This window comes from Tachypleus tridentatus, chromosome 2 (genome assembly GCF_004210375.1).
Source record: "Tachypleus tridentatus isolate NWPU-2018 chromosome 2, ASM421037v1, whole genome shotgun sequence".
NCBI classification, from domain to species: domain Eukaryota; kingdom Metazoa; phylum Arthropoda; class Merostomata; order Xiphosura; family Limulidae; genus Tachypleus; species Tachypleus tridentatus.
This window is the reverse complement of record NC_134826.1, coordinates 103,842,640-103,866,463: the sequence shown is the minus strand read 5'-3', so window position 1 is coordinate 103,866,463 and position 23,824 is coordinate 103,842,640. Positions and strand designations below refer to the sequence as shown.

General features: G+C 34.2%; 1 protein-coding gene across 7 annotated transcripts in view; it reads right to left on the bottom strand.

Annotated features, from left to right (window-relative positions):
• The window catches only part of LOC143244737 (RNA-binding protein Musashi homolog Rbp6-like), a 189,039-nt gene extending 165,759 nt beyond the window's left edge, over window positions 1–23,280 (bottom strand). For 5 of the 7 annotated variants that reach the window (XM_076489934.1, XM_076489935.1, XM_076489936.1 and 2 more), the window contains exons 1-5: window positions 23,027–23,280; window positions 22,823–22,863; window positions 19,780–19,861; window positions 16,845–16,929; window positions 13,789–13,830 (exon numbers count right to left, since the gene is read on the bottom strand). In XM_076489934.1, the coding sequence (XP_076346049.1) occupies window positions 13,789–13,830; window positions 16,845–16,929; window positions 19,780–19,861; window positions 22,823–22,863; window positions 23,027–23,265 (489 nt within the window). In that variant the 5' untranslated portion in view covers window positions 23,266–23,280. Of the gene's footprint in view, window positions 1–13,788; window positions 13,831–16,844; window positions 16,930–19,779; window positions 19,862–19,974; window positions 20,044–22,822; window positions 22,864–23,026 lie in introns of those variants that run through there. The other 2 variants (XM_076489939.1, XM_076489941.1) reach the window with 2 other exon arrangements.
• Between the last annotated feature and the right edge of the window lie 544 nt (window positions 23,281–23,824).

Here is a 23,824-nt window from a genome sequence, read left to right as displayed (position 1 = left end):
AGGATAAAGAGTTGACATATTTTTTGTTTCAAAAATTTCGCACAAAACTATAAATAAAATATTATCTACGGTAACCATACCCAGTTTTGATCTGATAGACTGGAGGAAAGGCACTTAGTCAATAGTACCGGCCGTCAACTATGGACTACCCTAATCGAATAGTGAGATTTGACCATCACTCTCACAATACACCCACGGCCCCAAAGTGCGTAGTTCGATTTTGATAACCAGTTGATAAGAGTTAATGATGTTCAATTAGTTCAGTAAAAATCTAGAGGGATTGTAACTTATTTATATATTATAAACCACTCCGCTCTCCCCTAGAATGATATCATACAACAATGAGGAAATAATGATCATCACTTGTGTAACGCAACTTTACCGTGAGGCGTTTCTTAATTGTTTGTCTTTCTCTGTTTTTTCGAGCGTGGAAATTCACGGACAAACAAAATTTCTTTTGTACAATAGATTAAGTTCTTCAAATTATAAAATAAAAATTCATTACATCACATCGATATAAATATATTTACTTCGAAAATGTACCTAACAAATGAAATGGATACGAGTAAGAAAGCAATCTGTGGTATGGTGTTTATAGAATATTAGATATAAAGTATTATAAAACTTATGATTATGTGACCTTTGCGCATGTGCTACTACTGCTTATGGCGGACTGCCGCCGAGATTAATTCCAAATGACAGTGCTAAAAAAAAAAAAAACACATTTTCCCACGTTCTACACATACTCTTTGAACTACGTTTGGCAGATGGCGTTAACCCAGTTAGGACATCGTATAACAAAATTGTGTTAAATATATACAAATATATGTAAAAGTATTTCATACACACACTGAATCTGTGACTCATTGTACTAGAATATGTTTCTCAAGTATTAATGTAAATTCGAAACTAACAACAAGGCCTAAAAATTCTCAAATAAACGCATTTTGTAAAATAAAATTTTATATATAAATAAGTTTAAGCCTAACGATAGTAGTAGATCTAGAAATAATACACCCATACTAAGGTGCGAATCTAGCCTTGCAGTCAAACATGTATTCAAGTTAAAGTGCAAAATTAATTATTCCACGTATTAATGAAAACAATATAGAGCTAATTACATCTGTTGAAAAGAAAGAACAGTAAAAACTGAAATGTAACTATCATTGTTTATAAAATGTATACAAGTGTATTTGCATGAAGTCATCATTACGACAACCTCGCTAATAACTTTTTCGTCCAAACTCTGTTTCATACAATAACAACTTATTTACACCGCGAACACGTGGAACGATATAGGCAACAGAACATGATATTTATTTATGGCAGAGGGAACATCCCACAGTCCTTTCTGATAAAAAAATAAAGGGCTATTAATATTGCAAAAATACTAAATGAATGCAGAGCCAAAGGTTACAACGTTTGGGAAGGGAAAACTTCTGCAGTCTTTCCCACGGAAACGGTAAACGTACTGAATACGGTGTTGAACGAAAAGGAAGTTTTTACTCATACATAATTCTGAGGACAGAGTTATAGTGTATGAAAAATGCCGAGTTTTCTTTCTTACTTCTGACTTCTCTATACTTTTCGTTTAATTGTTGGAACAGATGTAAATAAATTTCCTTTCATAAGTCTGGTTTTAATATACAAATTATTATTATTAACCACAGCACTTAATAACACAGAAAGAGATCAATCTGAGATTGACTTGAGCATATCAGTTAATGTATAAATAGACTTACAATGTTTGGCTTGACCAAAACAGTTGATATATGCAAATTAATTTGAGATTGATTTCACCACAACAGTTAAGTAGAAGGACATCAGTCTGAGTTTGTTTTAATCACAGTGATGTCGAGAAAACCCACTTGTAGAGAAAAATATATATGTAAAAACGGCTCGTTTTTACATATATATGTTTTAATCACAGTTGTTAAGATGAAAAGATCTATTTGAATATGGCTTGGTTAGGTTTTCTGAAATTTTCGTTGAATTTGACTTTAATAATAAATCAATTTATAAACCCATTTAGTCTCATCTTATTAAGGTTTTTGTTGCGAGTGTTAAATTACAAACAATATTTTATCCCTCACCTTTTTCTATTCACAAGTGTTGCGTACACATGTGAAACCTCCACTACATGAATGGACTCAAAACTTCGTTACAAGTTCTATGTTAAAACGTTTCCAGTAATTTTTATAACCAAATCTTAAAACCACAACATAAATCTTATATTAAGTCTGTATCCCAGTCATTCTTCTAACTAAGCCTAGAAAAACCTGGATTATATGAATATCGCAAATAATGAATTATTAATGTGGAAAACCTCAGTATAAACTTTGGGTTAAGGCAATATCTTAGTAATTGTCCTAATAAAACCCGAAAATTTTCGATACATGCTCTGCGTTAAGCCAGTATCCCTGTGATTGTTCTCGCCAGACGTAAAAAATATCAATGCAAGTCTTGTGTTAAGACGGTATCCGAGCTTTTGTTCTAATTAAACCTGGAAAATTTCGATGTAAGCCCTGTGTTAGGACGGTATTCCAGTTATCGTTCTAACCGAACCTGGAGAACCTAAACACAAGCCATGTATTAATATTTTCTCAATTGTTGAATTGGAAGGTTGAAGGTGGAAGTAGAAAGAGACGACCAAAGTTCATGTCGAAAAAACATATATTGAGAAGGACATCATCGAAAGAACTGTCACGTGGGAAGAAATGGGAAAGATAGCATTGAAGACCGTATCGTCAATGAACGGTTCAATGTACCAGGAGCCATAGGATGGATTAAATGCTAAGTAAGTAAGCTGCTGTTTTAACCAAACATCGACAACCTTGATACAAGTCCTGTGTTAAGACAGTAACCAAGATTTTGTGTTAAAACTTTCCAACTTGTTTTCTAATCGCTTCTGGAAGACCTCGATACAAATGGTATATCAGTTATTATTCTGAAAAAACATGGAAAACATAAATAAAAGTTGTGTATTAAAATGGTATCTCAGTTATTGTTCTGAAAAAAACATGGAAAACATAAATAAAAGTTGTGTATTAAAACGGTATCTCAGCCCTTATCCTAACTTTACCAGTAAAACTTAAATATAAGTCCCGCATTAAGATGGTATTCTAGTTATTGTTCTAAGCAATCCTTGAAACTTCTGATAGTACGATATCCCAGTAATTGTTATGAGTAAACGTGAATAACTTTAATAGAAGTTCTGTGTTAAGAAAATATCTTAGTTATTGTTCTAACCAAACCTGGAAAAAAACGATACATGCCCTGTATAAGATTATGTTCCAGTACTAATCAACCCTGGTCCTAATAATTACTTGTTAACAGGTAGAACAATATTTCATTTTTTACACACAAAGTATCAAAACAAAATTTTCATCAAATTTAATGAATTTGTTTCTGTTTTTAAGTAGACTTAAGTAAACACAAGGGAAGAATAGTGTAGTTACTTAAACTGTGTCACAATCACCAATTTTACGTCATTCTGTTCTTACCTCTCCCACCATTTGGTGTTTTCTAGTTGGGCACACAATAATCCTTTTTAAATGATCTGGCGTAGTTGTTATAGCGGTTCGAAGGATAAATAATAAATAAATAGGATAATACGCTTGGCCCGGCATGGCCAAGCGTGTTAAGGCGTGCGACTCGTCAAACATGCTCGCCCTTTCAGCCGTGGGGCGTTATAGTGTTACGGTCAATCCCACTATTTGTTGGTAAAAGAGTAGCCCAAGAGTTGGCGGTGGGTGGTGATGACTAGCTGCTTGCCCTCTCGTCTTACACTGCTAAATTATGGACGGCTAGCACAGATAGCCCTCGAGTAGCTTTGTGCGAAATTCAAAAACAAAACAAACAATAATACGTAAAATACTTTAATGCAAATTAATTAAATCAATAGCATCCTACAACCTACAATATTTTGATATGACTTTTAGAAATGTTACGTGAGTCTACCGATTACCCATTTTTTAGAGTCGCGAGTTAATTGACTGCAGGTTTTTAGGGTTGCAGGATCACATCTTCTGTTCGTTTTGAATTTCTCGCAAAGCTGCTCGTGGGCTATCTGCACTAAGTTCTAATTTAGCAGTAATAGACTAAATGGAAGGAAACTAGTCAGCATCATTTGCCGCCCATTCTTAAACTACTCTTTTAATTTCAGATAGTAGAATTTATCCTAACATTATAACGCCTCATGGCTAAAAGGGCGTACTTGTTCGTTGACGGAATTTGAACCCGTGACCCGCAAATTGCAAATCCAGTGTCCTGGCCACTAGACCATGCACAGGCCCGCATGGTCAACACACGTATCGAATTATGATTCAACTGTTCACAGGCTCACAGAGCTAGAAGGCTAAAACATGCATCAAGTCGCTTTGGAACTTACGTTTCATATGACCGCAGGACCAGAAACTGACCTGTTGATAAATTATTCATGGAAAGCGACACACAGATCTGCGCAATAACTTTATTGGATCTGTGATAAGCTCTTTCGACTGCACCCATGTCGCACGCCTTAACACGCTTGGCCATGCCGGGCCCATCTTTGTTGTCATTCACAGATTAAATACAAATGTAAAATCAAACTGACGTCAGGCTTAACATGACTGGCATTAGCAAATTTGAAAATTGTCAATTTATTTTTGTGAAAGATCAAAATTTAAAATGTAAAGTAAAATATTCGGGCTTATGAATACCTGACACAGGTCTTGTGTCATCAGAATGGCCCTGGTAGACAACATTGACCTTCACACAAGTTATGACCCACTTTCAGTGTATCGCTTTTGAGTAAAGATACAACAGTGGAAAGTTCACAAAGAAGAAGAAAAAAGGAGATGTATTTTTTGGCAGTAGCGTTCCGACTACTGATAATTCTCAGACAGTAGCGTTCCGACTACTGATAATTCTCAGACAGTAGCGTCACGACTACTGATAATTCTCAGACAGTAGCGTTCCGACTACTGATAATTCTCAGACCAGAAAATTTCTTTCGTATCTTAATCTTTACAATACTTTACACTTTCACTTGTAGAAGATATCAGGCAACTAAGAGCAACAAAATGAGCATTCAAAATGGCTCAGCATTAACACTCTCTTACTGGGTTACTGGGCAGTATTAAGTAAAAATTAAGATATTAATTTACACGCTTGTTTGTCTGTTAAATTTCAAGCTTAGCTGCTCGAAGACTATCTGCGCTAGCCGTCCTTACTGTTGAAGTGATAGACTAGAGGGAGGGCAACTAGTCAACATCACTCACCGCTAACTCTTGAGATACTCTTAATCACCAAAAAATGGAATTCATTGTAACATTATAACGCCAACACGGCTAAAAGAACAAGCATGACGGGATTCAAACCTGAGATTGAGAGTCGATTGTTCTAACCATACCAGGCAAAAAGCTACACTACCTACACATGCTAATTTAATACAAGGCGATTGACGTTATGTTTGTTTGATGGTCTAATCATTGCTGGAAGAAAAAACAAACATTTACTAGCCAAGTCTACCTTTCTCCAAGTTGCTTTTTGTTTCCCAAATAAAATTTTCTACTAGTTATTTGTTGCAAAGAGTTGCAGTTGAAATTGTAAACCTACAGCTACATCACTATTGTCGATATAATAAATCTGTGTTGAAAATTACGCAGCTACTGTATTTGTAAAGTTATTTTACACGATATTAATTCAGTGTGAATTTGTATAGTTACTTTATATTTACTTGTAGGGCCATTTTACCAGGTGTTTGCTGAAATACTTAACATACTTAAACGAGGCTTTTTTATCTATGTGTATGTACGCGTATATTAACACACATGCGTCTATGTGTGTGTATAAATACAGATATACGCACAACGTAGCGGGCTTCTTTATATATACAGAATATACATTATATTAAGCGGTCTCAAAGCTGTTGTTTATGTCAAGGATAACAGTACACTGTTTGATCGATAGTTAATTTCTGAGATCATGTCACCATGAGATTAGAGCCAACCTTAGCCGTTAATTACTTTCGTTCGAGCATTTAATGGTATTTTGTCTGGCGGATGGTAAACAACGTGTATCATTTGAGTTAGTAACGTACAGTAAATAGAGCATGTGATCTTCACGGATTTGACTGTGCCACAGATATTTCCTCACCCATTTATTTCTATTTCAAATCCGAAAACTCACATCTGACCCAATGGATGATTTAAATGTTCAGTTTTAAAAGTTCTACAAATTGCTGCTGTTTGTTCAATTTCATTGACTATCGAGGACTATCTGCGTTAGTCATCCCTAATTCAGCTATTGACGGACTATAGAAAAGTTAGAATCAACAACACCTACCACCATCTTGTGAGCTTCTGTAATCAAATAGTGGAGTTTCTCAATCGCTATCCCTGTTTATTTTAAAACAAAACTCCTTCGAATAGTTCACTACTCTTCTGCAGGATAATACAGAGCTAGTGCTATAGATACCTTGAAAACACAATAGTTATATTTAGTTCGATATTTTAAAATATAGGTCTAACTGTGTACTTTAAAACATAATAGATATTTTAGTTGGATACTACAAAACAATAAATCTTTAGTTGGAAACTTTAAAACTTAATAAATATGTTTAGTTGAATAGCTTGACATCCGAACTATAAAGACCTCAACCTAAAATTCCAATACTCCGTTACTAAGATCCATTTATTTGACTTACTGTTTGTTTTATAGCCGTGTTGAATTACTCAATTTTACAAAATTCGTATAGTGCAAGTTAAATACTCATTGCGGCCCGGCATAGCCAGGTGGTTGAGGGTCATGTGTTCGAATCCCTGTCACACCAAACATGCTCGCCCTTTCAGCCGTGGGTCTGTTATAATGTGACGGTCTATCCCACTATTCGTTGGTAATAGAGTAGCCCAAGAATTGGCCGTGGGTGGTGATGACTAGCTACCTTCCATCTATTCATACACTGCTAAATTAGGGATGGCTAGCGCAGATAGCTCTCGTGTAGCTTCGCGCGAAATTTAATACCAAACCAACAAACAAGTACTCATTGCAATGTTAATCACTATACCCACAAGTACATGAGGCATATATTTAAGGGCATTGTTTAATAGATGGGGAAAAGCCCTTTCCCACAAATTTTGGCAAAGTATATGAACACAACTGTGACCGCAGTGCTGTTTTATGCGTATACTGTTTTTTTCCCAAGATATATCTGTATTCATTGATGTGCGTCATAACTTTAGAAGCCTAAGTTGGCCCCAGACCCTAATTCATTCATTTCCCTTTCCCATACACACAATTACTGTGAATCCTGCATTTTCAAACATTTACTACACCGTTATCCCTTTCTCATTTTGCAAATCTGATATCGAAATAAATATTTCATCCTAATTCCCGTTATACCCCTTTTAAACGTCCATGGGGAGTTACACAATAATCTCTGTTTATCCGTTTCGGTGTCCGTAGTGGCCCAAGTTTTCACGCCGTAGAAAACTTACTTAACATATATTGCTCCTAATCCACCTTAATCGTGCAAATGGGAAAGCGGTAAGCTTTTGTTGGGTCAGTACAGTCGTTGAATTAATAGAAAATACACGTGCGGTAAGAAAAAGGTAATACTTAAGTAAATATAACTAGGTTGGTCAGAGAGCTAACTAACTGGGAGTTATGTTAAGATGTATTTTCCATCACATGTATATAAGATAAAAATGTGGGTTATTCCTTCCATGCCTTTCTAACAGTACGGTATTCATTATAGCCACTGTCTTTCAGTATATCTTTGCGACCTTGAAGCCTGCCAAATCTTCATGCTTCTGAAAGCTAGCCCTACCTCGCTTATGACGCTTCGTTTCCAGCCAGACAGCCCAACCCCTTTCTCAGAAAGGTCTGGAGGGCCAGAACCAGTTAAGGCACCACTGTGTTACTGGCTGGTAGGATGGTAACATATCATTAGTGCTGTCGTTTTTTGTTGTTCTTTTTTTAACATTCATCGACCAGGAGTTTAAATGTTGTCAGAGAACAAAGAGACATAACTGGTTCTTTATACACGTGCAAGCTACATTAATGAATATACATATGTACATATACCCAGTTGAACTTCAGCTTTTAAAAGAGGAAACACTTCATGGTAAAAGTTGACATTCCATCTTAGGGAGAAAGCACAGTGGCAAGCCGTTCTTTAAAGTTGAAGAAAAGGTTTTAAAACAGTGCACACTGGTACAAGTCAGAGACCAATCGAGGTGCTAATTTTTAAGAGTTCTTACTGTTTGCTGAAGAAAAATATTCTTCCGGCAATCTTAAAAGGCAATGTGTGGGTGAAATTTGACAGAAAAAAACAATCTCATAAGATGTACAGACATCAAACTAGGCATTAGGTTCACTTACATTATCTTGTTTATACTTAACAATTTTATTGGTTAATAGAACATTGAATTGTACTCTGTTGATTAACAGTACACTGAACTGTTTTCTACTAAACTACATTATTTTGGTTAATAATTACATGGGTGTAGTCTATTGATTTAATAGCTCACCGATTGGTTAACATTTTCATGTACTGCTTTCTCTTGGACTGTATTATTTTATCTAATATATTACTGGAATATATTTTGATTATCTCGCTGTATTGTATTATATCGGTTAAAAGTTCAACAGATGGTACATAACATTTACTTGAGGAAAAATTGTACACACAGAACTTTATTGGTCAGTAGTTTCTCAACGTTGCCATACAAAACAACGCTTTATTAAGTACTAGTACACCAAAAAGTAGCTTGACAAGTAATAGCTTACTGGTTAGTGATTCACTAGACAGTAAAACATAGAATAGTAACACAACAAACATTGAACAGTATCACACTAAACACTATAACACTGAGTAGTATAACAGTAAAACAAAGAATAGTAACACAACAAACATTGAACAGTATCACACTAAACACTATAACACTGAGTAGTATAACAGTAAAACAAAGAATAGTAACACAACAAACATTGAACAGTATCACACTAAACACTATAACACTGAGTAGTATAACAGTAAAACAAAGAATAGTAACACAACAAACACTAGGACATTGACCAGTATCACACTAAACACTACAACACTGAGTAGTATAACACTAAACACTTTAATATTGAACAAAAGTAGAGTGTACTACGAGGAGATAATCACTTCGCTCTTATTGCGCATGTTTTTTTTTCATATTACTCTTGAAGCTATCTTTCCTGTTCACACATGACTAGTATCATCATTCGTTAACGCCTGACAAAGAGGTGTCTAAAAATTATATCTTCATACCGATATGTCTGCGGACTTAACGCTAAAAACCGAGTTTCGATAGCTCATTCTGTATCTCTGTGCTTAACTACAAACTTAACTTCTCTATATATAACTTAAAATCCAATCAGAATAAACCTGGGAAGTTTTAAACCTCGTATTTTGTCTTGGCGTATAGTTTCAAACTTTCGTAAACACACTCTGGTTGTCATAGTAACATGCTCTAAGAGATACAGAAGAGTAACAGAAAAACAGACAATTAACAAGGCTAATGACGACCAAGAATATCGAGTATTTTTTTGCTTTGTTTTTTTAATTTCGCGCAAAACTACTCGAGGGCGATCTGCGCTAGCCGTCCCTAATTTTGCAGTGTAAGACTAGGGGTAAGGCAGCTCGTCATCACCACCCACCGCCAACTCTTGGGCTACTCTTTTACCGTCACATCATAATACCCCCACGGCTGAAAGAGCGATCATGTTTGGTGCGACGGGGATGCGAACCCGCGACCCTCAGATTACGAGTCGCACGCCTTAAAATTACCAGGGAGGTAGGAAGTAGTTGTTGTTGTTTTAAATTAAGCACAAAGCTACACAATGGGCTATCCGTGCTCTGCCTACCACGGGTGTCGAACGCCGGATTTTAGTAATGTAAGTTCGCAGACATATCGCTGAGCCACTGGAGGACATCGAGTAATGAAAGAGTTTCCTCCTTTGTGTACACATGAACAAGGCAAAGTTTTAAAGCAAGAAAATGTTAAACAAATCCCCATCGACCTTCTAACAACATTAATACCTTCGGCAGTATTACTTAGTATCCAACCTCAGCTAGTTAGTCGAAGAATCGTATGTGCTAAGATATCGTTATGAGGTCAGGGTACCTGACGTGTACAAACAGTAGTTGTGAACTGAGAGAAATCAAGTGAAAAGAATATCATAATATTACCATGCACTTTTATAGAAACATATTCTTTATCGAGCTAAGCCTCGCGGTGAAAATGGGTGTAAAAGTTAAGTGTGTTACGAATATCTGTTTCTTCTGAAACGTTTTATACCAGCCAATCAGCCAGGAAACTTAATGTGACGTCATATGTCTTAAGCCACGACGTAATAATAAAAAAAAGGTTCACGGTATTTCTTCTGATTCAGACACGAAAGTTAAAAGTAAACATATCTGTTCATATTTTATTTCCTGTGAAGGGAGGCATTAACGTGGAGTCATGTGAACACAAATAAATAAAAATATCTACACATTAACTTGTGAAAGACATAACAAAAATACGTTTTTTTAAACACGCAAAGCATTTTAAAAAATTATTTTTAGACGTTTTGTTTATTACACAACAGGGAATTTACCAAAGCTGAAGCTTCAAATAAACACGAGGGAATCCTCAATAGCTGCGGCACTTAAAATCCGTCTAGGTAAAATTAAAATAAGTTAATCTATGATACCTTTTTTGATAGTTATTTTCTGTGGGCTAGAAATGTTAAGTGTGGGGTGCGTATGCATCCTACTCAACATTATTACTCATTAGGATCTCCACAAGCCTACTTCGAAATTGAAGTTTGTTTAGGCAGGATTAGTGTATATTAATTTATAAGACCTTGGGCGTGGTCACATACGTCAATCGAAGGGGTTTCTGCTCTTGAGTCCAAAACTATAATTATGTCTCAAATACGTCAAGAGATGACGGAACTACGAGTTAAAAGTTTGTGATTGAAAGAAAACAAAAAAAAAAACTTTAATGTTGTTCTATGAACCCCTTTATCGTGCTATTAATACACAGTTTGATGTTTTAGAAATTGTTAGATTATATGGGATTTAGTCGATATCGAATGAACAGTTGAAACTGTAATTATGTTTAGCTAATAATACGAGATTTCACAGAGATCAAAAGTTTTACAAACAGAGAAAAAATAAAAGGATGTCTTAAAGAAATGTCTCTTTTAATTTGTCATTAATATGTGCGTTTATACTAACAGTATGAGTTGTGAACTATTTACGACCAGGATAGATAACCAACACATACATAAACTGTTTGGATGGTAACATGTGGACAAGATTCTGTCTTTAAAATCACATTTAATAGTTTACGTATCAGGCCAAGGCGACATTATTATACATCACGTGCCCATGACCAGACTTCCTGATGCTCAGAGATTTGATACTGTTGCCCTACACTTTTTCAGCTTCATGATCATGTGAGGAACGGTATGCTGTCAATAGAAAGTAGATTTATATTTGCAGTAATTTTCCACAGTAGCACTTGTTTCAACAGTTACATCGAGATTTGTTGTTTACCATTTACTGTTGTAACTTCACCTTCTATAAATCACTGCACAAGTGTGAGAGGATTCCCTTATTAGTGGTCATTTGAAATGGTCCTTTAATAATGCGTTGTAGTTATCGTTATCTAACGTGAAGATTCTTGTTCGGGTCTCGGAAGTTAGACAGCTCCCTCTCCCCCATTTTTCTTGGGCACACTGCTTCTCACCACTTGAGGTCAGAGCTTGCGCGGTACTTTGATGTTTTCATGCTCTAACGAAAATGAATATTTGTCGGAAATATTTGAATATATAAGAAAACAAACTAGCCATTTGCTGTCGTACCTGTGGGACAACATTCTATTGTGTTTTAATCATTGTTATGTTTCGGTTCTCAACTGTAAATGTGCAAATTTGTTCGTTGTTAAATAGTATAACTGGAAATGATCGTTCGTTATTTGTAGCTAAGGGTACGTGAGTTTTCATTGCTATGTGATATAATCGTGTACAATCGTTAATTGTTATAGGATATAACCGAACACGATTGTTACAAAATTTAATGATAAGAGACTATAATATTGCATATTCTTTCACAGTTCAATTGTACAAGTTTGTTCATTGCTATGTAGAACAACTGTAAACAGTTGTCTATTGTTGTACAGTATAGCGATACGAGATTATTCATTGTTATGTAGTATAACAGTATACGAGTTGGATGTAATAATCAGGGGCGTAGATTTTTTACACCCGATGGGGGGGGATTTTTGCAACCACTTATGAGGACTGTTCAATTTGCAAATTGGTAATCTCTGTTTACGTAAACCTGAAAGCTGTAAACATGCAGTCACAGAGTAATCTTGTTGCCACGATACTTGCATATATACTTAGGCCTACTGACTGATACGAACTATCACTTAGATCGAATAGCTTAGAATCACGCCCATATTACATATGTACATTTCAGCTACTGAAAAAGCCTACATCTAGGCCTAATTATATAATTCGATTGGTAAGAACACGAGAATCACAAGAACAAACATACAATTTGCAGGCCTGTGATGCAATAAAACAATTTAACAGACCAAATTGTAGGGGGGGATAATTGTATGCACCATACCCTTCACCTAAAATGAAGGGGGATGTATACCCTCCACCCCCCCCCCCCACTCCCAGGATCTACGCCCCTGGTAATAATAGTATACGTTTGTTCATTATAAGTATTAACTATATTCTCTAAATTTGTTAATATAAGTAATTATTCGTTGCAAAAACTATTTAGAATCTCAAGTTAAAAGGTATAGCTTGTACCATAATTCATTATCCAAAAACTCCAACCGTTAGCATCTGAGGTTATTACTTTACATGGTATACGTATTATGTGTTACGGTTGAGAGATCCTCATCTATAATATTCCGTCCATCCCGCCTATCATCTGTCATCATGCAGCAGACACAACCTGTCAAGATCAGGAAGGTTTTAATACTTTTCAAGACGTGGGGGAAGGGGATATCTCTCCATGCCAGCTGTTGTTTTACTTCAAGCAATAGTTTAATTGCATTAGACAGTCGAAAGAGAAAACGTATTTTCATTAATTCTATCTTATCATTCTTTAAATACACCACACACAAGTATGTATGGGAAAAAAAATCAAAACCCAGAAACTTCTTGTGGTCCAACGCACGCGATGATTGTGCGTAGACCAGAAGGGATTATGAAATGAATTGGAGTAATGAAGATATTTGGTAGATCTGACGTTATCTCAGTAAAGTTGCTGCTAAAACGTGCAGTAAAATGATCAGAGTGGCCAACGAAACAAATAATATTTTTTAACATAAAAAACTAGAAAAAATAATCGAATTTGTTAAATGAATAAAAATATACATTAAAAAATAACAACAAATGAACATATCTTTTTGAACACTCGATACTGTCGGAATAGACAACTGCATTATATAACATACTTGTACGTTTTTCTCATTATTCAGACTACTAAGCCTAATGTTACCTGATGCATTGTTTGTTCACATGTTAAGTAAGCTTAGCTAGTTTTTCAACTGAGCTCTAAGTACGTTGACAGTATGAGTAAAACAGAACATTTTAAAATTACGAATTTCCCAAGAGGTCGATATACGTCGTAATGCCTCCTTCAATTTCGCGTGTTTACAAATATTTATTACAATATTATTATTGTTATTTTATGCAGGAAAAGTAAGAAGTCGAGTTAAATGTTAAATAAATGATAATCCCTAAATAATATTAAAAACTTACCTTCGGGTGTGCCCGTTTTGGAAAGGCTACCTTTGGATCGACCTACAACAATATAACCGAAATAAGAACAAAGAAGATATAACAGAGCACTGTTGACATTGGCTAAACTTAGTTATTGACAATAATAGTTTTATATATATATATATGTATATACAAAGCGAATTTCTTAGGAATGTTATATTTTGTGAAGGTGAAGTCTTTATGGCTGTTAAATGACTGAATTACGAAATGAAAATAATTACGAATAATGAAGTTTATAGTCATTTTAGGTAATCTTAGAAGGATATGCAATTTATAACGTGCAAACAAGCACGCATAATAAACAATAACATCTTAAAACTCAAGTAATATGAAATGTTTATGATATAACACACAGTTCCTCTGGAACCACGTGGGCATAATGCTCTTTAGAAAAATGACTGTTGTGGCTACCTTAACCACAATGTTGTTATAAAAATATGGTTACCTCGATTATAGTGTTCTTATGAAAGTTCTTAGGCATAATTACCTTAGTTAAAATGTTTCTTTTGATGAGATGTTCCTTAACAATCCTGTTGATTTGATGTCATTACTTCAGTTGATGTAGTTTATAGCTACCTACACACACACATATACCTTTTTAAGCTAGTTAACTATAATTAGTTTATATATAACTACATACACACACATATAGTTTTTAATCTAAAGTTACCTACAATTAGTTTATATATAACTACATACACATACACATATACCATTTTAATCTAAAGTTAACTATAATATATTCTTCTTTCACTAAGCAAATTTCCAAGGTTTTCTATCTGTGTTGGCTGATTCTACAGTTCTTAGTTGAATGTGGAACGAGTTTATTATGTAATGCCATTTCAGCCGTTATTTCCTTATCCACCACTGTTGTTGGATCACTTTCTAAAGCGCTGTTTTTAAACAGCTCTCTCGATGTGCTACAACTGTAGGATCACTCTATTAAATTTCAACTTTTGTAACGTACATGACAACATTTAAACTTCGTGACATTACCCTACTCCTAGCACATACACACGCACACACACACACAAAGCAGGATCTCTTTTAATTTATTCGGCGCAGTAAAACTTAAGAAGCTGTTTAACATTTTGAGTAAAACACTACAGGGTGTTCGGAAAGTCACTGTGCAGTTTTGTAATCATATATCTATTCATTCTATTTCAAGCCAGCAACTGATAGCGGTGTTTAGAAACAAAATAAGAAGGATCCAGGCCTGTACTGATGCCAACGGGAATCACTTTTAACATTGTTTATAATTGTCATTCATATTCACCCCCTGTATTCTATATCGAAACATGTGTGTTAATAAATATATATAAGTGCACAGTGACTTTCCGAACACCCTGTATGATATATATACACTAGGAAAAATTAAAAACATACACCAGTAATAACTGTTTAAACACTGTTTAGATAATTTTACTTCTTTCATATTTCTGTGAAACTTACGATTAAGAAACAATTTTTTTTCTGAATTTGTACTAAACTATTTTTGTAAAACTTATTGTTGATATTAAAAGAAAAGGGCCGATATTTCAAATTACACTTACGCCAATTAAAAAAAAAATATGTATTTTAAGCTTCAGATGATTTTGTAACAAAAAAAAAAGCCAGTTGTGGCCAAGTGCCAAAATGATTAGTGTTCGCCTAACACAAACTGTATACTTTCAGTTGTAAACCTATGTACATGTAAGTACGACATTCATCTATTTAGTTAAGAATAGCCACATAGGCGGCTAGTGCTGCTGGCTGCCCTTTCTCTCGATAGTATTTTTGAATTAGAGATGCCTACGTCGGGACTTTATAGGTCTATAATTTGGCTGTTGTTGATTTGAATTAAACACAAAGCTACACAATGGGCTATCTGTGCTCTGCTCACCACGGGTATCGAAACCCAGTTTTTAGCGTTGTAAGTCCGCAGACATACCGCTGAACCACTGGGGGGGCTATAATTTGGTTTTTAATTCATGTGTTATGAATTAAAGCGTAGTTACATTTAGTAACACGCACACAAAAAATGTAATCACATTTTTAATTACGAATTAAAATTATACGTTTTACATGTATAATGTAATATATATACTACAATAATATATTATATTAACTATAATATAATGTAACTATATATTATAGTTAACTTTAGATTAAAATGGTATATGTGTATGTGCATGTCAGGGTTTTAACTTTCACGTTTAAACATCAAATGCATCATTTTAGGACAAATTTTTACAGCTTGTTATGAACGAAGTAGAGCAAGTGGTAGATCCCCATTGGAGAGTTATATCGTCATCTGAGATAGTCTTTTAAGGTTTTAAATTCTCCACATTGTGAATCCCACGGATGTTAAATTGTAACTTTTTTTTCCTCCAAACTCAGCGACCGATTTATGCCTCTCCCAACTGAATAATCCTAGAAACGCTACCAATTCATTCATTCACATTTGTTCTATCAAAGTTTATTTTCTATTCCTTAATTTACAGAACACAATATCAAGAGAAAATGAAGCTATCAGTAAGGTTTTAATGAACGGTATTTATATCAATGTGTTTAATGTCTGCCCTCTCTCTTTGGATCTCGCCGATATCCAGAAGTTGTTTTGAATGTTTCTTTAATCTCTTTACAGAATTAAGTAACGACCGCTTCGACAGAACTACGAATGCAATTTGGTTCAGTAGTGAAGTACACTACCTCATTCCAAGTGATACATTCAATAACGTTTTTAATGTTACTCTCTTACATACCCCTCAATAGCACAACAGTATGTCGGATGTACAACGCTAAAGACAGGGTTTCGATACTCGTGGTGGACAGAGCACAGATAGCCCATTGTGTAGTTTTGTGCTTAACTTCAAATAAACAAACAACTGCACTAAAATTCCTCCTCACTCGTCAACAGGGATCTAGTACAGTATATATCTATTTAACACGTGTTTGGTACAAAATTGCAGGGGACACTCACCAATCGTGCACATAAACTTGCCCTTGGATACAATTTAAACTTTCTGTAAGGATGAAAATATTGAAGCGCTTACCTTCTTACCGTCTAACTCGTGTGGACCATTGGCTAATACTTTATCTACGGAGTTTGGGTCAGCAAAAGTTATAAACCCAAAACCACTGAAAAACAAAATAAAATATTAATCGTATTCACACTCACATATATATAATAAATATTAATTTATACATATCCTATCAACAGAAAGATGAACAACAATAATAACACTATAGAACAGTTGCACTTCATACTTTGTCTTGCAGTAAACTTTTGTAGTTTAATGATTGATCCTCATAGAACCAAGTCAAGGATAGTTTTACAGGTGGCGATGTACAGCTTAAGACAACAAGATGTCTAATCCTCGTGACTACACGCACGTTCTAATATCCCTTAACACCTATACATTAGGAATAACACACGTATTAATATCACTGAAATCTCTATATTGGGAACAGCATACTTTCTAATATCCATTAAATGTATAAATTAAAAACAGCACACGTTATAATATCCTCGAAATCTATAAATTATGAACGACACACGTTCTAATATTCTTAGACCTCAAGACAGATGGACACAAAGGAGCACATCTTCATTGTTTATGTGCACAAACAGACGTATCAGTAAGTAAGTATAAACAAACAGATAAAACAAACGGGCGTTTAAACATAAAGAAAGAACGTAATGCGCATACAGATAGGCAGATGGATATAATAGATTCTAGAAATACAATATAATATTCACCCATGGATCACCATCTTAGGAATGATTATCTTTCCCAAGGCCTACCTCAGACTTTGTATTCACTCTAAAACCAAAATCTCCTGGAATATAGTTGCTGTTTTATGGGATTATAAATCTCAGGGAGTAGGGTAAAATATTCAAGAGTATTAACTTTCATTGCTACATAACTACTAAACACCCATAGTTACGCAGTTGTGGCATTTATGAAGGATTAGGTTTTAAACTACGTACCCACTAAACACCATAATTACACAGGTGTAGTATTTATGAAGGATTAGGTTTGAAACATCGTAACCACTAAGCACCATTAGTTATACAGCTGTGGTATTTATAAAGTATTGGGCTTTAAACTACATTACCACCAAATACCCATAATTATACAACTGCAGTGTTTATGCATCAATATACTTTAACTGCTGCAAAATGTTTAGTTCAAAAATAAAGCAGTATATGGCGCGTACTCCAATATTTAAAAGGTCCTTAAGTATAATAGACTATAGCAGTTAAACTATCTACAAAAGCATAAATATCAAGGCTTGCATATTTTATAGAATAATTAGAAATCAGCAACAGGTACTATGAACGTTACAGTATCTGTATAGCATTAAACAGAATCAATTGCACATTATATATATATATATATATATATATAAGAATAAATATAATGCCGTGCAATACATTCAATACATTAATTGTTCATAGGCAGTTAAAAATAAGCACTATAAAACAATAATGAATTTAATATAAACTAGAATACGTAAAATGGATAATTTAATTTATCTCTTAACTTGTGATATACGTGGTTTTAAGTATGCAGGACGAACAACTTATCATTCACATTTAAGAATTAACTCACATACGTCTCAAGGTAATAAAGGCCTTCCTCAAACCACTGGAAGAGATCAATTGTTATACTTACTATTCTAAAAAAAAAGTACGTAACATCAGTGTATTAACAGAACAAGGGAAATGTTTTATTTTGAAAGAAAACTTATTTACCTTTATGGTTTAAACCACGATTTTCAAAACAAAACTGCTGATTCTTTAAGTTAAAATATCTTTATTAGACATTTATTTTGGATTAACAGTTATGATGTTAAACAGAAGGAAAAGAGAGGTAGCGGTATAATAGGAGACAAATTAAATAATTTTGAAAATATTTGTAAAAATGCAGAAATATTAGACACCGTGTATACTTCAGGATACTATATGCTTGTAGAAGGTTAAGACGAAAAAGTTGGAGCGATTTTTTCAAATGAAACTGGAGTTTCAAAGAAGGCATTTTATAGCGATATTCATATAGGCTGGAGTAAAATGTATGATACACTTGATGCTATACAGTTGCCACTAAAGAAAATATAACGAGGATAATTGACACCAATTAAAATCTCTCACGTGAGTCATCCAAATATCTTGATGTTAATTTTAAAATACAACAAGAAGTCATTCCGGAAAGATTTGATGTCAATTTTAAAATACAACAACAAGTCATTCCGGAAAGATTTGATTGGTTGGATTAGACAAAAAGAAGACGTGTCGCACTATTTTCGAGGTCAAAGTCGCTGAACTACGCTGGACTAGACCAGAGACCATGAGAACCAACATGGAAAAGCTAACTCGTAAATGTAAGGTAAAACGACGTAGCAATGAAACATGCGTGAAATGTTTTAGATGTGTGTGTGAATGTGATGATTTAAGTTTAGCGATTAAACAAAACCGTGGGTCCTGGCCAGATAAGAAAAAAACGTATTCGAAGATGTCCCAATCGAGTTGAAATACTAGCTGAATTGGAGATTCATCAACTGATTATTACATTGTTAGCGAAACATAAAAAAACAGGAACAAACAATTTCAATATGTTGTGAAACTATCAGTGTAGTAAAGCCTAAAGATGCAGTATTGAAGTTGAAAAATTCATTACAAGATGATTTCCCTAGCGATTTTATATTGAAAATGCCACTTCTCCAATAAAAAGTAAATATAGAAAGATGGTATAATGCCCAGTATGGCACACCCTAGTATAATCCATATAGATTTAATTATGTCACACTTTGAAGTTGTGCCGAGCTTTGACTATCCAAAGGTCAGTACTAAAAGATGCTGAGTTGGATCGTGTAGCAGGTGTTATTTACCGTTTGTTTCACCTAAAACAACAATAAAGCCACTTTTCCCCAGTCTGTACATCAACTGGTCTAGAAAGTACTTCTGATATCTGTTGGTTTACTTACCGAGATCTCCTCGTGGACGGGTCTTTCATTACCATTACTTCTGTGATGTCTCCGTATCTTCCAAAATACTCCTTCAGGGTCTCTGTAGAAACAGGAACCTGAAGTTAAGGTTTGTTATATGAAATATATAAACAATAACACTAGTTAAACAAACTTTGTACACAACGACGTTCTTGTAGTACAAAATAACATTACCAGAAATCATGTAGAAATTAATAGAAACGCAGATTTATTTACGAGTTACGTAACATAGAAAATCTTTATCTTAACTTTAAACTACTGAAAACTTATCCCATCAGCCTTTCAGACACTTTTCTAAACTAGTCATACACTACACTGCTTGTGATCTACCATAAAGTTAATGGTAATAAGGCCCTTGTCAACATATAAGTTATCAATGATGCAATAATCTCACTAATTACTGTTAAGATAATAATCTGTGTATCTTATGTGGAAAATGAATAATTTCGAAAGCTTTGATCACTTCTTTAAACAATGAATGCTGTTTCACCAGACAAAATCATAAAGTTACTCACTATTACGAAATACACGGACCCAACCTTTAGTAACCAGCATAAAAAAACATGTCGATAATTTCATGGTTATGCAACAAAAGTAAATGCACTTGTCTTTCAGGTAGAGTACAAAAAGCAGGTATTTGTGAAAAAGTAGAATAAACAAGAAAACCTTTATTATAGTATTGAGTGTACACAAGTGAAGCAAATAGTGTAATACCTGAATCAATTTGTTTATATAGTTAACACAGCACATTTGTACTGCGAATAATATTCTTAGTTATGTGTTTTTTTAGTTGTAGTTATACTTACAGTTAAGGAATTATACCTTTAGTTTTAGTTACTTATGGTTATTAGTTTAATTTTATTTACTATTATAATTAACCAATGGTGACGATCTTGACATTTATTAAGGTAAAATAACTCAGAGCTCTACATTAACAAGTGAATAAAAAATCTTCAAAAAAGAAAGTAAATCTACGGATGACTAATATCAATCTTTCAAACAAAATAGTCTGGATGGCGTTTGTATCATCCTACCTAAACCGTTGGTCCAAGTCGGATGAGGGAAGAACTTATTTACCCAAAATCCTGTTCGTTGGAAGGATTGGTATTAGCCAGGCCAACATTTACTCCTTTTTATGAAAAGTGTTTTCTTTACTTTTTTATTAAATGCAATGTTTCAATAGATAAAGGAAGGTTGTATTTATAGCTACCTTCTAAATACAGTTAGGTTTGAATTGTAATATTTATTATTTATCTATTAATGGATACTTTATACTTTAGCTTGTAAAAAGAACAAAAATTTTCTGTAATATAGTTAATTTCAAGAAGCAATGGTAACATCTTCTACACTTTTTTCTTCGGCTACTTACTAGTTAAAAACACTTATAAAAGCGGATATTGAGTTTGGAACCATGTCACGTCAGAGAAACTGTTAAACACATTTTTAAGTTGTAATGTAATAAAAACAAGCAGCGAAAACAACAACAAGAAATTCAAACTTTTTGCTAACACTGTATAGTATTTTGAATTTCTGATGACCTATTGAAGATATATTTAAAATACTATTTCGATGAACATTCCGAGTCATTCCTGCATAGGTAGTGCTACTGTTTACCTGATAAATCTGTAGCAGCAATTTCTAAAGTTAACGATTAAACGCTCTCTGTTGATGAACTATGTCTTAAACTACCAGATATGATGCTTTAAAGTTACGACGTGTTTTCCGTCAAATTAATATATTCAGTTACAGGTGCCGGGTGACCAAAACCTATTTCTGTATTTCGTAGCTGATCTAAAAAGGGCCGACAACACGAATAATTATATGGTTGAATTAAACATGGCAGAAAACATGAATAATTGCAGTAGCTTCATTTAGGGATAGGCTTCATATTCCCTTTGAGAATTACGTAAAGTATACTGAACACTGATGATAGTGTTTGAAACATCTTATACATGTATAAACTTTACTGAATAAAAATTATGATTCTCAACATGTTTCTGGTGAAATATTGTTGTTTCAGGACAAAACGTTTTCATTATAATCACTCTATACTTCAAGTTTGTTTTTTTTCACAATAATCTCTGGTGTTTCTATAATCACCTACAAAACTTCCTTCTTTTGTTACAATCACTGTTAATTCTAACACATCTTTCTGATTCTATTTATAATCACCGCGTTCTTGTAGCTAATATTTCTGGATTTATTATATTACAGTTATATTTATTATAAACAGTCTTTATTTTAGTAAATATTTCTGGATTTCATTATAATCGCCCTATACTTACAATAAATATACTTGGCTTTCTTTAGAAATAGAATTATAAATTTCTAGCAAAGCGTTCTCTTACTAGTTTTTAATTTTTATAACTTTAACAAGATCCTCGGGACTGTTTTTTCTATTACTTTGTTTAACAAGTTTCTAGTTGTAACAGGGGCGCACTGTAATACTACAACATTATCTTAGTTGTATTATTTGGAATGAAGCACACAACTATACAATAGGCTATCTGTACTCTGCCAACAGGGGTATCGAAACCCAGTTTATAGTAGTATTAGCCTGCAGACATAGCTGTATCACTGGGGGTTGTAATAAGAGAACTATGTAATATTACAACGGAATCTTAGTCGTAATAATGGAACTATATAACACTATATCGTTATTTTGCTTGTGATAATTAACTATACATTCAAAAGAAAAAATAATTGGAATATTTTTATCTTATAAAATAACAAGTTTATATTTTATCTGCACGAGATGGTTTTGTATTTTTCACAAAAAAAGGAAGATAAATTGCTTTTCAAACCACACGTACTTAATGTTAAGGCTTTCTAACTAAATTTTTGGTGTAACTTGTTTAAGATATAATCAGTGATGTCGAGAAACCCACTTGTTGAGAAATTTATATGCAATAACGGCTCGTTTGGGTTGAGAAAATATTTTACATAGAAGAGCCGTTTTTGCATATAAAAAAATTGTTTAAGATATGTTTCAACGACAATTGAGTAAAAAACAAAATCTCACCTGGAGCTGTTTGCCAGCTTAAGCCTCCTATAAACATTTTCCTGAAAGAGAGAATGAAAAAGAAAAGTGATTAGGTGCTATTCGCTAGTTTCCAATCAAGTTTTGCGACAGAGACGATTCTTTAACCTGACTTTCGGACCTTTCTCTCACACACACTCATAAGAACAAGCACGAATCGATTCTCTGACTTCTGACTACACCTACCCAAAATCGTTCTGGGTTTCATTAAGGTTCCCCGAAGTGGTTTGTGAAGAATCGGTTTCCATCATTCTACGCAAAATGTGTACACTGTAGCAATCACCGCTCCGCTGATCCTGCACGTGGGAAACTAACAGTAGTGTTGATCCACTCTTCACAACTACCAGCTCATTGTGGGTGACGCCACCTTTCAGGACCGCGGACAACAAGGTCGTTCCGATTAATACGTTACAGCACGATTTCATTGGTTGTTAGAATGACGCCTGTCTTATACCAACGTCATTCTTTGACGTCCCGCCTCACGGAAGGCTCGTTACCCTCTGTACTGCTGCTGCCTTGTGTCTAAAATTGTAACTATTACAGTAAAATAATGCTTCCTTTAAGCTTAAATTAATTAATCATTTCAAAGACAGTTTCAAGATTAATTGCTAACCAGTTTTATCAAGGGATTGTTTAATGTTTAATCTTCCGCTTATCTTGGGCTCCTTCTAAAATATTTATTCATTTATCTATTGTATCTTTTGCCCAGAATTTCTTCCACATTTTGTTCCATTAATTTGTTCGTTATTTTCATTCTCTACTCTAAGCTTTTCACTTACATTTTTTACATAACACACAACATGTCTACTATTTTATCCTTTGCCCCGATTTTCATACTTTCAGGTCACTACTTTCTGGGCGTGGCCAGATGGTTATGGCACTCGACTCGTAATCTGAGGGTCGCGGGTTCGAATCCCTATCACACCAAACATGCTCGTCCTTTCAGACCAGTTAGTCACACTACTCGTTAGTAAAAGAGCAGCT